This window comes from Cinclus cinclus, chromosome 6, assembly GCF_963662255.1.
Source record: "Cinclus cinclus chromosome 6, bCinCin1.1, whole genome shotgun sequence".
NCBI lineage: Eukaryota > Metazoa > Chordata > Aves > Passeriformes > Cinclidae > Cinclus > Cinclus cinclus.
In genome coordinates, this window is record NC_085051.1 from 27,208,742 (window position 1) to 27,223,779 (window position 15,038).

The 15,038-nt window shown below is 37.6% G+C and overlaps 1 protein-coding gene across 1 annotated transcript in view; it reads left to right on the top strand.

Moving 5' to 3' along the window:
• Positions 1-15,038, top strand: part of NUMB (NUMB endocytic adaptor protein) — a 91,459-nt gene that overhangs the window by 60,519 nt on the left and 15,902 nt on the right. The window contains exons 3-4 of the mRNA XM_062494363.1: positions 9,023-9,097; positions 14,308-14,340. Of these exons, the coding sequence (XP_062350347.1) occupies positions 9,023-9,097; positions 14,308-14,340 (108 nt within the window). The remainder of the gene's footprint in view (positions 1-9,022; positions 9,098-14,307; positions 14,341-15,038) is intronic.

The window sequence follows — 15,038 nt, forward strand, 5'->3', positions numbered from 1 at the left end:
CAAATAGAATTTCATCTTGCCTTCAGGCTTCACTCTGTTAGTGTTGGACAGGGGCTCCAATAGCTGCTCATTCATTGTGCTTGGAGGATGCTGTACTGCAAACAGATTTAATGTTATTGAAAGGTTTTCTATGTTGGCATGTTTCTTGAAGCTCTTCCTGTGCTATGTCCACAGCTGATCCTTATTGTTAAAGTCCTTAAGTGTTCTGATGGATTTTGAGCAAACCTGATACATCTATGGATCGTATTCCCTTTGGGAGAGAAGATGCTCTGTGGAAAGTACAGCCAAAATTCCTGTTATGCTCCTTTATGTTGCATTAAAATTCAGGGTAGTAGATTTGATCTACACTTGGTTCTTTCCAGTGCTGTGCTGATAAATTTGGAGGTGGTGATAATCATGAATGAATACTGTTCCTTTTAGTCAATAGCACTCCTTTTTGTTAACAGCCTGTGTTTTTCTGCTACTTGGTGAGGCTGTGTTGCATGTAGCCAGGTATTGATCATATTTTCTCAATCATCTTAGTGTGTGTAGATGTAATTACAGATAGTTCTTCTGTGTGTTGGAAATCTAACCATACCTGAAGTGGTAACCTGACAGTCAAAGATAGGGCTGTGCAATGGCTACTGACTTTCCTATAATGCTCTTCTGTGTCGACTGCTTTGAGTCTGCTAAAGTTAGTTAGATTGAAAGAAGAGCCAAGGAGAGACAGGACCTGTCTGTCAGCAGAGGTATGGAAAGGATGTTAAACTTGTGTTTAGAAAAGTGACTTGCAGACTTTTGCTATTCTATTGGGAACTTAAATGATGTTGCTTTCCTAACTTTGGTGGTATGGATGCATAATACCTTGCAGCTTTTGTAGGTGTTCAACAAGAGTTGCCCCATTATTAAAAATGGCACTGGTGCATCTATTGCAGTCTGTGCAGAAGTCTGTTTTCAGGGTCAAATTCTTTTCCACTGTCCTAACAAACTGAAAGGTAAATACTGTATTTCGGTAGTGAATCCTTCCTCTGAGAGAAAAACTAAGAGATTGTATTTGAAACTATTTAGAAGTTGAATATTCTAATAGACATTACAGCTGTGCTTGTCAGTGCTGTAATTTATTTATACACAATTTTATAGATTGGAATTGCAACAAATGAAGTTCGTTGACATACACATTTTTAAACCTGCTTTCTTGCTCCAGACACTACCTCACTGAAAACATGCAGCTGTTCTGTGGTATAATAACTAAAATATTTGACACTAGGGCTTCTTTTGTGTGAAAAGCCTTTTTGAGTATCCCTCTGGGTAAGTGGTTTTCATTCATACAAATACTCCTTGGAGTAACTGGCCTGTGAAATTTATATCAGAAAAATTAGGTCATTTCCTTCTACCTAAGAGAACTAAACAAACAAAACATTTGCAAGTTCTTGGTGGTTCTGACCAAAAGGATGTGTTGAACAGAATATTAACAGCTGGTTACTACCTGGTGTTCTAGAAGATGCAACAGTTTGTGTATATCTTGAATAATTTAATTAGTTTTATTCTGTCACTTCCATGTTCTTGGTAGTCAGTCTCTTCTGACCTTAAGCCATCTAAGACTACTGTTGGATATCACCTGCAAGTTTACTTGCATTTTTTATTTGACCTGAAAGACTATGGTTGTTGGTGAAAAAGCTGGTCTGGAAGAGTAACAAACTGCATTTCTACCTCTGGCATCCAGGGTTTGCTGCTGAGTGAGTACCTGGTATCATTTGAGTTAGCCTTTCCTGTGGTTGGGAATTTGGTTTCTGTGTTAGTGTTGACATGGATGCAGCTGTACTTTCGTATATAAAAGAACTGACTTTTCAGAACAAGTACTCTTGAACTGTTTCCTATCTAACCCTTCCTTTGATGGTAGATGTTTGGAAGATGCTGTATTGCTTTGTGTTCAAGAAGAAACAGAAGGAAAGGAAACAACTGGCACAAGCCCTGTAGAGTATCCTCCCTGGGACCTGTGAATGTCAGTTCTCATCCCTGGGGTCCCTGTGTTTAGGCTGTTGAGCTGTACATGGCACTGCTGAAACCACCATCAGTAGGAGCTAGGCCATTACAGTGACTTTGTTTTGTGCTCTCACACCACTTGTGGCTGCCCAGGTGTCCTGTTTGGTTTTGGAATTTGCACACTGAACTTTATTGCTTAATGTCAAATTTATGAATCTTATATAAAAAATAACTTCTTATATTTAATAAGTTTATAAATACAGCTTGCATTCTGTTTCTCCAGGCCAGAAAGACTGGGACCAGCACAGGTGACTGTGGCTTTTATTTTATATCTTAACTGCACTTCTAGTGTGAAATAATAGCTCTAAGAATTTACCAGCATGATGCTGAAGTGCCTTTAAGTTAAGCATGTGATATTTTTCACTGTGAAAGCCTGAGGTACTTGAATAGTCTTTGGAAACTATGTTAAGTATTTTTAGGAAGTTAATGTGACAAATCTGCTGATTTCTGAAATGCTGTGCAGCCTTACACATTAAACACTAGAAGTCTCTGCCTCTGAAGGCATGAACTGATGTTAGCAATGAACAGTAATCATTCCTGTTGAATACTAACCCTCAGCAAGCAATGGCACATTTAAAAAATCTTGCAGCATTTAACATCACAGGAAAAAGGCTGGAAGTCAGCTAATTATAATGGAAGGTATGAAGCTTATCTCCAATATATTCCTATGCATTTTTGTCATGGCTAAAAGGAATGTAAGGCAATCCCTAATCTTTAAACTTTTCACTCTAGTGTCCAACCCCTAGTTTTGTTTGAATAACCTTGCAAACAGGAAGTTTTAAATGAAGCTTCTTGCTGAGTTTTAAAAACCTTCTGCCTTTGACAAAGGTGAAATTCCTAAATAGTTTTATAAACTTCAGGTAGTTTTAAACATATAACAATTAAAATGGTTTGGATTGACTTGCAGAAATACTTATTTTAAATGTAATTTAGCTGCTGGAAGTCAAAAAATTCTCATTGGGTTATACTTTTTAATTCTGTTTTTTTAAATTAGGAGATCCCCGGTGTTGTACATGGAAATCGAATTTTTTGCAGGAATTGAAAAAAGGTACAGTGTGCATCCATGCAGTTCAGTGTGTATAAAACTTTGTGCTATCAACACTTGATTTTCCTTTGTATTTTCTTTTTTAAAAAAGAAAGTATTAAATTTATTAAATAGTCCTGAATTCCTGGAAAAATAGGAATTCCACGTCAGAGCATACAGTTGTGAACCAAATTCTAACAGTATATACATGAAGCTGTGAAGGAACTAGGAAAAATAGTGTGTTTAGCTACATCAAGGGAAATTTAGGATATGCATTAGCAGTAACAGCTCAACAAAATAACATCCCTTTCTACAGTGAGACATATAAACTGCAGGGTAGAAGGTCTAGCCTATTGATCTCCAGTTACAGAAATATCATAGTACTTCAAGGCTGACTTCTCTGATGTAGATGTGGAAGTAGATCCTGCCCTAAAGCAAGTCCTGTCCTACATAACCTTCTGAGTTCCCTCTCTGCCTCATTTTAGGGATTTGTAAGAAAATGAAGAACATAGCATTTGTGCATCCTGTATTGAGCTTCTTTATTGCATGTTCAATATTCCTGACTTACATTGTTTTTTTCTGTTGACAATGATAAAGGTTATGTGAGAACCAGGACGTGAAATGCACAGTGTGGCTCTTAGGTGGATGTGATGTGAAGAATAGGGAGAACTACTGGTATAGATGCTGCTTTAGATTTTTTTGATACTTATTATTCAGAGACATTTAGCAGTCATAGGCTGCTATAGTACCAATAGTACCTGTTTTGGGGAATTTAACAAGGTGGGGAGACATTTTGATTTCTGGTGACATGAGTAGCATCCTGAGTAACCTATAGCTTTGACTTAGCAAAATTAGACTTCGTTGATGCTTAATCATAGAGTTTCTGTTGTCTGTGCTTCTACAGCTTTGTCTGAGCAAACATCTTTTTCAAACAAATACATTTAGAAAGTAGGAGCGTGAATGTGAAAGGGGAGAAATAAAATATTGAACATTGGAATGTAAATCTTAGAAGTCAGTGGAAAAGTAGCTCAGCTTTAAGACGTATCCAGGATTTCTGGATTTAAGCTTATGTCTACTTGCAAGACAGCATTTCACCCTGAAACTTTGGCACTCAGGCTTTAATTCTTGAGCAATGCCAATTCTAGAAGCATATCTGCACATGCAGATGTCAAGTAGTCAGTCTTGCGAATAATACCCCAAAACTTACAGAGAGGAAGAAGGAGGAACGTTGTTGCCTCGAGGAAAAATACCAAGAAATGCTGGTGTGCTTCTCTGTATGGCAGCTCGTTTCCCAGCCTGGGATACCTTGGCCAAGACTTCAAGTAAGCTTGTTTCCTGTATCCACCTAGTTTCAAATGTAATCCAAAGAGCTTAATCTGTTACTGCAAATAAAACAGTGCTTGTGAACATCTGCTGATACAGAGGGAACTTCAGTTATTTGTGTAGCTGAGTCTGTTTCAGACTGAGACTGTAAAAGCATATTACCAGACTTGAACAAACAGAACTGCTTGAGTGAGTTGTCAGGTTGAAGGAGCACTGGTGAAGGATCTTCTTTCTGCCAGCTGTTATTGTTGAACTTGGAAATTTTGAAAACTGAGTCAGCCAAGTATTCGTGAGAGAAATGAAAACAAAGAAGATCAGGGCAGTATTGCTTGTAGTAGGACACAGATGGTGTTTTATTTCTGACCTGATATACCAGCCCTTGATGTTTTAGTAGGAACAATTTCAATAGCATGTATTTGGGAGAAGACAGTAGGAAAAGTTCACTAGAAACACTTGATGTGGTAATTTGAGTGGTTGGCTTTAGATGAAGCTGGAAAAAGTTTAAAATGTTGAAAAAGAATAAAGTTTTTCAAGCACTTTCCAAATTCTAAGGATGCATTGCTGTTTGGCAGTTCCCACGTCGATTACTTTATGTTTGGTTTGAGATTGATACCAAACATCAATCATCTTCATTGAAAGAGAGCATAAAAATCTCTGATGAAGAGAGAAGGTTTTTTGGTTTCTGTTTAATTTGCTGTGCCATAACCTCATGTTCTTTTTTGCTAAAAATGTTAACATAAGCAATGCTTCTATATAACAATGTTTGCATTAAGGTCTTTTCTCCAACAGCCCCTGAAAGTGTTTTATTTAGATTAGAGCTTTTATGTTATGTTACTCTGTATGTGGATTCTGCCCACATGGATTTTTAGCTTTCTGTAAAAGCACTGGTGGTTAATTTCTGGTATAACGATTAAATCTCTTACAGAACAACTTATGTCCAAGAATTGCTGATGTCATGACTATCATTCACAGGTTGCTATGGAAATTAAGTAGGAGTGCATTCAATATTAATACTGCATTCCTGCTATGTGCATTTTCCTGATGGAAAAGTACTTACTTTCTCCAGGAATGCTAGCTGCAACAATCCCTGTGACAAGAAATGCTCTTTGCAAATATGTCAAGGGTGCTCCTTTCCTTACTGTTCTCAAAGTCATCATCCACCACAGTATGGCTTAGGCAGTTCAGGTTGGGTTCTGCATGCCCAGTACTTATATGTCCCAGGCCTTGAGTGTGCTTGTGATAATGTACTGTCTTGGATTTGCATGAGAATTTACTTACAGAGGACAGTCACTGCCCAGGCACTTCAACAGTATGTTTCTTCTCCTTTAGTTTGAAAGGGAGATTCCTTGCAAATATCCTGAAAGGTTGTGTACAGAAGTGTGGGATTTGTGTATCTGCTTTAAAGTGGTTTCCATGTAACTTTCTGGTAGTGTAACAACAGAGTTTACCATTAGTTCATTTTTCTGATGTCCTGAATTCTAGTGTTTAACTTTCATTTCACACTCTAACTAGTAGCTCCATGTCCTTTATTAAATTTTGAAATGTCACTTATAAAATGCTGCTGCACTAGGAAGTTGAGCCAGTATTTCAAATGAAGGGCTAAATTGAGATAGATTTACAATTTAGAACTTTGGTCTAGAATATAAAGAAGACGTTTCAGTTTTGACAGGGTTTTTTGTCAGTCTTCTTGAGGAAATGTTTTTGACTTGATTACTATCCATTAAAAGCCAGATAAATATTGTAGCACTGGTTAAATACAGGAGCTGTGTGTATCTGCTCTCAGACTGATGAAAGAAGCTTGAAGACTTGGAAGGGGACCTGCTGCTTAACGGGCATTTGGCTGTGAAAAGAAGAGGACCACAGCATTCTGGTTACAGAATTTAAATTTATTTTTACAAGAAGGAAAGGTATATTGGCATGTATAAGCAATTAACACACCACTGCTCCATCCCAGAAAAATTAAAAACTAAAGCAAGAAGAATTTTGAAATTGGCTGTAAAATGTTCAACACCAGTGCTAATGATGAGCTTTTGGCTTCTGCAAAACAGGCTTCTGCAATGGCAAGAACAAGTTTTTTTGGTTTTGGGTTGTTTTTTTTTTTTCTTTTTCTCATGAAGGGCTAGAAGTGTAACATGTAAATGCAAACAAAGTACTTTTTGTCCTCTGTATCATAAAGAAGTATTGTATGACAGTGTAATTTATTTTATAATTCAGAATTGATTGATGCTCAATGAGGTCTGTGGGTTGTACCCCTTTGGTATGGATAGATGCTCTTGATATGTGTAATAATGTCTCCATTCACAGGAGTGGAAGCAGTATTGAAAACTGCAGCTAAACTTGCTGTCTCCAGCAGCAGTGGCATGACTGATTGCTGGAAGTTGGAACATGGGACTTGAATGGAGGTTTGGCAACACAGGGGAGAATGGTTGTCTGTTTTGCAGTGTGACATGAGGCAATATTTACCCTGCTCTGTTTCTCCCTTTTCCAAGCAGAAGGCAGGTTGCCAAGTACAGGGGCTGAATGGTTTGAATCTTCATTTGGAAACCTTCTGGCTACACTGAAGTAAATGAGATGTGCATATAGGTCAGGAAATACGAAAGTTGCCTTCTGTATGGATGATACAAATGGTCATGCAAAGTAGATGGTTAATTTCTTCCACTTATTTTTATTTTCTGTCCAGTATAAACCTCAGGCTTGTTCTTGTCTATATCACTCTCTTCTTAAAGAGACGTTACTAAACCCAAAACTTTCTCATGACAAATGTACAACAGAATTTCTGCATCTCTGGAACTTCTCCCAGAGAAGTCATGGCACAACCAAGTAGCTGATGATGTACATATGTACTTCCAGACACATAGTAATTGCATCTTTAGTTGTTACTGTTTGTGTATTTTTGGGATTAAAATGTTCTACTTCGTGTTCTGGAGAAAAGAACAAGATCTTGCGCAAGTGTTCAGCAAGCTCAACTGGGGGAGTACAGTTGCTGTTTTGGCAGCTCCAGCATTCAATTATAAGGCTTCAGCCTCACAAAGCTTATTTTGAAAAAGCTCTGAAGAGTCAGATCTCTTTTATTTACCTTCTAATTTCAGTGCAGTTTATTTTTTAAGCTGTTCTCCAGCTGTGAGGGCTGATTTAAATGAAATTCTTCCAGAATTGTTCTATCCACATTTAACTCAGTTTAAAAAAATGCCACATACTCAGATTTAGTGCTAAAGCTCTCTGTCACTTAGGATATTGTGAGTCTTTCAGCAGTGCAATGATATATAGAGCCTCCTCTTCTGGTGCATCTTGTCTTGCATGAAAAAAACCTCAGCTTCTCAATTTCTTTTAAATCTTTGAAACAATCTTGATTTTTTCCATGTAGTTGAATCTCTTAATCTGAGGGTGCTTCAGAATGGTGCTGTGAGTGAAATGGGTTTTTTTGTCCAAGTCTAGTAACCTAATTAATGAAAGAAAATCTAGGAGATTTCAAATAACTCACTACAGAATAGTCTGTTATAGAGTGCAACTTCTTAATAGGTTATTTAACTTGTGTTTTAATATACTGCATTAAGTGACACATGCATTGATTCTGAATATTTCTGATATTTTAAAACCACTTACTCTCTAGCTAGCCTAGAATCTAAGTGCTGAATTGCATACAACTCTTACCATGGCAAGTAAATGGTGGAAAGTTTCTTTCACCTGTAGCTCTTGTTACAAAATTTCAGAAAGGTTTTGAGAGTTTCTCTGGTTTTCTTCAAGAGTTAAGTACTTTGAATAAGGATATGAATCTTTGTGAGAGAACACTTCACTATAAAAAACCCGCTATGATTGGAAAAGGCAGGGAGATTGGAGAAGTTAAAGCTAAAGCTCTTGAGTGCAAAACTATCCATGGTAACCTGAACACTACACTCTTGATGTATTTCTTGCAACTGGTTTCTCTATAGGCTAATTTTATTCTGGGTTGTAAATTTAAAAGCTTTGAAGCTTGAGGTTTCTATTCACTGTTGTGTAGCTGGGGCTTTTTTAAGTAGCACTTGGTATGATGAATATATGGAAAACAGGTGGGTGTTGGTTTTTTTTAAAACCCCTCTTTGTAAGAATGATGAATGCCTCAGTGTCTACATAACAGTCTGTTGTTGTAGTGAAGATAAACAATTTTGGCTTGCAATTTAAAAAAAGGGGGTGGGCAAATTTCTCATATTTGGACGTTACCATTCAAAAATATTTGGTCGTCTTACTGTGTAGTGTAATTTGGTTTTCAATACTAAATATATTTATCATTATTAAAAAATAATGTATTCACCATCATCTATATATTGATGTAAGGTTTTCGTGCTATGCTAGTGAAAAAAACATGACTAAAGCTCATGATGAATAAGCAGGAAAGCAGTTTTCAATACTTTTCAATTACATATTTTCCCCAGAGTAAGGAAAGTCTGTCTTTCCTCTCTAAATTTCTAGTTGTATTGCACTTTTCTGCTGATGCTGGTGCCCCTTTAGATATACACAGTCAAACCTCCAAATTCAGGTTTAAAAGAAGGCTGGCAAAGTGCTGGTAATGTCTGTCACAGCTGCGCTGAGATGAATTCAGAGCTTGGATTCATCAAAACCCCGGGAGTTTAAGGAGCTGCTATTAACCTTTTCTCTCCATACTACTCTTTCCTGCAGTACTTGGGACATGTTGAAGTGGACGAGTCCAGAGGAATGCATATCTGTGAAGATGCTGTGAAGAGGCTAAAATCTGTATGTATATTTGTTGAATTAAAACGTTGGCTTTGGGGCTGTGAGCGTTGCTGGGAAAGGTCTGTTTGGAGCAGGGCTCCAGCTAAAGACTGAACTTTTGACCCATGCTAGGAGAACAGTTGGCCAGTTTGAGAGCACTTCTGCTCTTGGGGGGACGTGCTAATCTGATGATGAGAGGGAGAGTTACAACTGTTCTTTCTACTTGCAGAAACTATTTGCAAAACAAATGTGTAAAAATTCTCTGTGACCTTTCAGGCTAAGTTGGTACCCACATGGGACTTCAGCCATTGTTTTTTAACAGCTTCTCCCTCTCTCTCTCTTTTCTTTTCCCCCTCTCTCTCTTTCCCTTTTGCCTGCCACTTTAATAGTGACTTAATTCACCATTATTATACAAAATATTACTTGTTTTAGGATGCTTTTTTCTAATGCACTGCAACATTGTAGTCATGCATGAAATAATCTGGCTTGCATCTGCTCAAAGTGGCCTGAAGGCTGCCTAATTCTGATATGTGATGAAGTGGGCTGCTCTTAGTTTGGCTTCTGTGAACGTTTGCTCTTGAAAATGGCACTCGTTCAAAGCTCTTTGTATTTCTGTGGCTCATTTGAAGAGGTCTTGTCATCTCTTTCCTGCAGTAATAATACCACAAAATCCTGTGGAAATAGCAAACTCCAGAAAGGCAGTGATCAGTCTATCAAGGAACTGAGGCTTTAACATCATTGAAAAGAGCAGGAGAAAGGACATGAAAAACTTGAATTTTTAATAGAGAACTGCAGTCCTTGTCATCACTTCTCTGATACTACATTCTTCAGTATGCATTCAGTGGAAGAAACCCTTGTATCCTTTCAGCTCAGCAAAATCCATCAAGTCCATCAAACCCTTCTCCTGCACTTTTACTGATTTAAAATGTGTGCCACTGGACATCCCTTTTCTTTCCTCACCAAGTCTGAGAACTCAAATGGTTTCCATCTAAATCAGTTTTCCCTTTCTTCCTAGCACGCAGCAAAGGATTATAGGTTATCTTTTCTGCCTTCTGTTGTGTAAAGTTTGTGAATTGGTTTAGTGCTCTGATTAAAATCAAGTCTTTTCATTCTTTTCTTTCTCAGCTAATGTATAGTAAACTGTTAAAGCCACATCCCATCTGTTCCCATTCAGTCCACAGTGATTAGTGATTGATTTTTATTAAAAAGGGCCACACAAAATATAAATGAGTTTCTTTGTCCTGTGGATTTACTTCACGTACCTCAAAGTGCAAGTGCTGACCACATAATCAATTGCATCCGTTTTTGTCTCTTTCTGATTTTTATTCTCTCAGAATACTTTCTGTTAGCACACCAAATAGCACTGCAGTATTTACTTTGTGCAACTTCTTTCATTCTCTTCCCTGGGGAGCTATGCTGTGAAGTAGCTGTTCTCTAGTTCATAAAAATCTTACAAGTTCATGAGCTAGCTAGGTGTAGCTAAGCTTATAATTAATGAGACATAGTAAAAGCATAGCACCCAGTTTCTTCTGGAATCTGGATTTCTAGGACTGTGATTCTTGATCACATGAATTATTGATTCAAACCTCAGACTTGGCTATCTAACTTTTACAGTTAGTCAGCATTTTCTGAAAGTAAATAGTTAAAATTCCCTAATCCATGTTATGTCATTATTCCAAATTGTGGATGGCATGAATTTACCCATTCTCTTAAATTAACATTTTTCTTCAGATAATTTTGATTTTTTTTCTGCTGTGTGATGTCTATGTGTACACCAGATACAAGTGTGCATCTCTTAAAATTGCTATTTGTCTCCTTTGTCAGTGTTGGAAGTTGAGAAATACAGGTGAAATTCTCTTTGTGCCCCATGAAGAAGATTCAGATTACTGCAATGACTTTGTGTGCTTTAGTTGCTAGACTCTATCAGATCCAAGGTCCATTTGGAGCTGCTCACTGCAGTTCAAGCCCTGCCCCTCGCCCCCAGCATGTGCGTTTTAAACCAGGGGCATTTCTTCAGGACATCACCATTACCAAAAGCTCTATTCTGTACAAGACGCTCTTAATTTAGCAGAAGCCAAACACTGGATGATATTTCAGCCTGTGAGGAGTGTGATAAGAAACCAGTTTGTTCTTCTGGTAGTCCCTTGCTTTCACATTACTTAGTTATTTTGATGGGCTTTCTCTTGGTTTTGAAAGAATTGCAAGTTTGAGTTGCTGTGCTCAAACTGGGAAAGACAAGCTTAAGGGATATTGGACTTCACTTTTAATGTGGTTAAATTACATTGAAGTGTATGTGGGCTGTTTTAAACTTTTATTCTCTGCAGGTAAGGTGTAGGTTTTATAAATCCAGTCAATAAAAATTAGAATTGTTGAAATATTTGTATCCTGTAGCTTCCAAAAATTAAGTTTTGTCTGTCTTTTCTTATTCTGATAGATATATTTTTGTCTCTTAATTCTTGCTATACAACAGTTGGCAATTCTTTTGGGGAACTGAAGAGTATTCTTTTATAGGACTGACTGCTGGGTTTTGAAAGATTATGTGGGATTTGCTAAGAAGAATATGAAAAAATGTTAATCTTGACTTTAGGGCTACTTTAATTACTGCTTTGCTTTTTGAAAGAAAAGATGCAAACAAATATCTCTGTCTTTTTATTGTGTGAAATAACCTTTCAGGGATTTTTTATTACCTGCTCCTTTAATGGGTATAATTGTTTTTGAGCGCTGCATCTTGTAGAACTTGCTAACAAATGATTTTGAGCATTTTATTTAGACATTGCTTAATTGACAACTGAGTACAAGAAGCCACTTTTAGCTCAAGAATCCCTCATCCACACTGTACTCTGTTGTTACAGCTTTATAGCTCTGAAATTGCACACCAACAGTACTGTAATTTTCTGTCTGAAGAAATGGCATCACAGTCTTATTAACAGATCAAAAACCCTCATATTCAACTATTAGTCTGTTATTAATGTGGACTTATATTATCAACAAAACTTACATTTTTCCTTAATGGAATATTACCAACGTAGCTTACACCGTTCCCTTAGTGGAATTATATTGCTAGCTTTGCATACATTTAATATCTGATAAGATTCTTGTAGATGGACATGAGGGTCTAATGATTTCTTCACAGCTGTTTCACTGAATTTAAAATATTTAGTGCCAAGTGGAAAGTAATTTTAAGGGCCTTGTTAAGTGACTCAGTTGTGGTAATATCATGTACAGACAAAAGTGTATTCTCTCATGTCATATTTTGATTTTAAATCAGCTTTAGCTTGTAGTATTGGTTTCTAACTTGCCACTTTTTGTTTTAAATTATGCATTTGTTTTAATATATGTTCTTGTTTTAGCAGGTAAAGAGACATAACTTAATATTTTTAAAAAATACATTAGTTGTCTCTAAACTACATTAACATAGTGTTGTTTAAAACCCATTTTGCATGATGCCTTTTCCATTAACCTTGTCCAGTTTATTTAAAAAAATAATCTTGTTTAACAAGCATTTTTCTGAGAATAAAATTAACCATCACCTAAAAATGAGGTAGCTTCCGGTGACTCTCTTTAGCCTTTGCTGTCTTTAAAAAGCTATTATTTATTGTAATGCAATAGTCATTGCTCAACTTGGCAGCAGCATCCAACCCCTTCTCATTATGTACACTACATTGTGATTAATCCATTAGTTCCCCTCCTAGTGTTCAGCATATCCTGTCCAAATACATAACTGTTCCTGCCTCCAAAACTGCTTAAGTTTTTCAGCTGACTGAGCTTGGAGATGTTCTTTATACAGTGTCTGAGTTGATGTAAATATGTTGCAGGTACTTGGTAAAACTCTCTATGGAAGATCATTGGGAAGAGAGGGACACACCAGCAGGGCCAGGAAATGCAAAGTTGGGATAGATACTCCCTCCTTAACTTGATGTTTCCTGGCTTTTGTTGCCTTGCATCAGAACCCTAGCTTTGATTTAAATATAACCTTGTTTATCACTCACTTTTTCAGACACTGCCTTAGGATGATTGTAGCAATACTTTTAATACAGTACTATCAGTGATGAACAGGTTGGAATTGCACAGTGTAAATGTGGGGTCAGGGGCTGTCACAGAGACACTCCCTGTCTCTTCTGCAATTCTCCACCTCCTCCTCATTACTGCTACGCCAGAGCTTTCTTAAAAGTGAAGTAATTTGGAAAGATGGCAGGAACAGCTCTGTGCTCCACGTTGGCTTCCCCCACACGCAGAGCAGCATGTGGCTGTGCTCACAGAGCAGCAGGCCTGGTGAAGTGTTCTCTCATGTAGTTTACTTTCCACAGTCTGGTAACAAAATAAAGCTAGTAAACTAAACTGCATGCAAATATGCTTAAAATTGTGTGCTGGCTTTTTCTTAATGTGGATTGGGCAATCGGTGTAATTGCTTTCCTGAAGAAACTTGGGAAATTGTAGTTCAGCCTTTGATATCTTTGCACTTGCCTAACTGCCTCTGCCTGCCTGAGTTGATTTTAAAGGCTGTTCAACATATCAATTCAGAGTTGTAGAATTAATAACTAGTATTTGTAGAAATATTGCATAAAGCCTTGTAAGGCTTTAGAGAAAGTGAAAGGGGTCTCATCTGTATTAGAGTTTTACCACAAGGTTAGTTACCATGAAATCCCTTGCTCTCCAGAGAAGACCATGTAAGATGTGAAGCATAAGAGTAGCACGTAAGCCAGAGCAACAAAGAAATGGAATAGAATGCTGCAGTACTTACCCCTGCTTTATATCAGCCATACATGCTTCTCCAACATACAGAACATGAGCTTTGGGGAAGAGTGATCAATACAGAGTAAACCAGACTGCAGTTCTGGAGTTAGAACTTTGCATTTCACAAGAGCCTGTACAGTATTTTACTTGTTTAACCACCATGTCTGCTGCCAAGTTTGGTTTATAACCTAACCAAAAGGGACTAAACAAGGGAGAGTGAAAATAAAGTAACCACTTTGCATGAAATTGGGGCTGAGGTGTTCTTCTTTCCACCAATTTCAGGGCAGTAGCTTGTTAGAATTGTGTGTGTGCCCTTTGATCTGCATTTTCATAGGAGTATTTTCACATTTGCCTGTCGCACCTTCTCATGGATAACTCTAAAACCCCTTCCTTTCCCTCCAAACCCTATTCTTGTGTGTGCTTGTTGGTTTGAAAACCCTGGGACATTTTAGCTACCTACAGTAATAGCGCTCGACTTGTCCCCCCTGTTCCTCCAGGAAAGGAAGTTCTTCAAAGGCTTCTTTGGAAAAGTAAGTTTAATGCCTTGTTTGTGCTTGCACTATAAGGAGTTACATCCCTGGTATAGCACTGCCGTAAAATCAGGGTGTTGAGAGTTCCTTAATCCGTTTCAGAATATTTGCTTCTAAAACAGACTTGGATATATTTTGATCTAAGAATGTGGTTTCAAAAGTAACCTGAAACAGAAACTTCTGGACTGTATCAGAAATCCAGTATTCTGAAGTGATTTGGTGTTCCTGGGGAAAAAAAATAATTCTTTTTTTAACCCTTAAACTTGTGCCAAACTACATCACTTACAAACACCTACAGAACAGTTGAGTTCTGTGTTGTGCTAAGCACTTCATGCTCAGCTGCCTGGCAGCATGAGTTGATCCCCAAATGTTAGCACTGGGAGAAAGCAGCGTGCCATCTCTTAAACCTTCCTTTTTTGAGCACAGTTCCAATTCAGAGGTATATGAAGATGAGATCAGGCCTTTGCCTACTATGTTTTCCTAATTTCAGATCAATCTCCAATTTCTGTTGTTGCTCATGTTTTTGCAAGGATGATATCGTAGATAAGAAGGGAAGCAACTCTTTGTCCTTATTAAGAATGTGCTGCACTGGTGGCTGGGTGGTTTTATTCCTGCTGCCTACATTTCTGCAAGGCAGAAAGACTACTCTCTCTTTTACTTCTCATCTGTTTCCTACCTCTGTGCTTAAAATTCCTGCA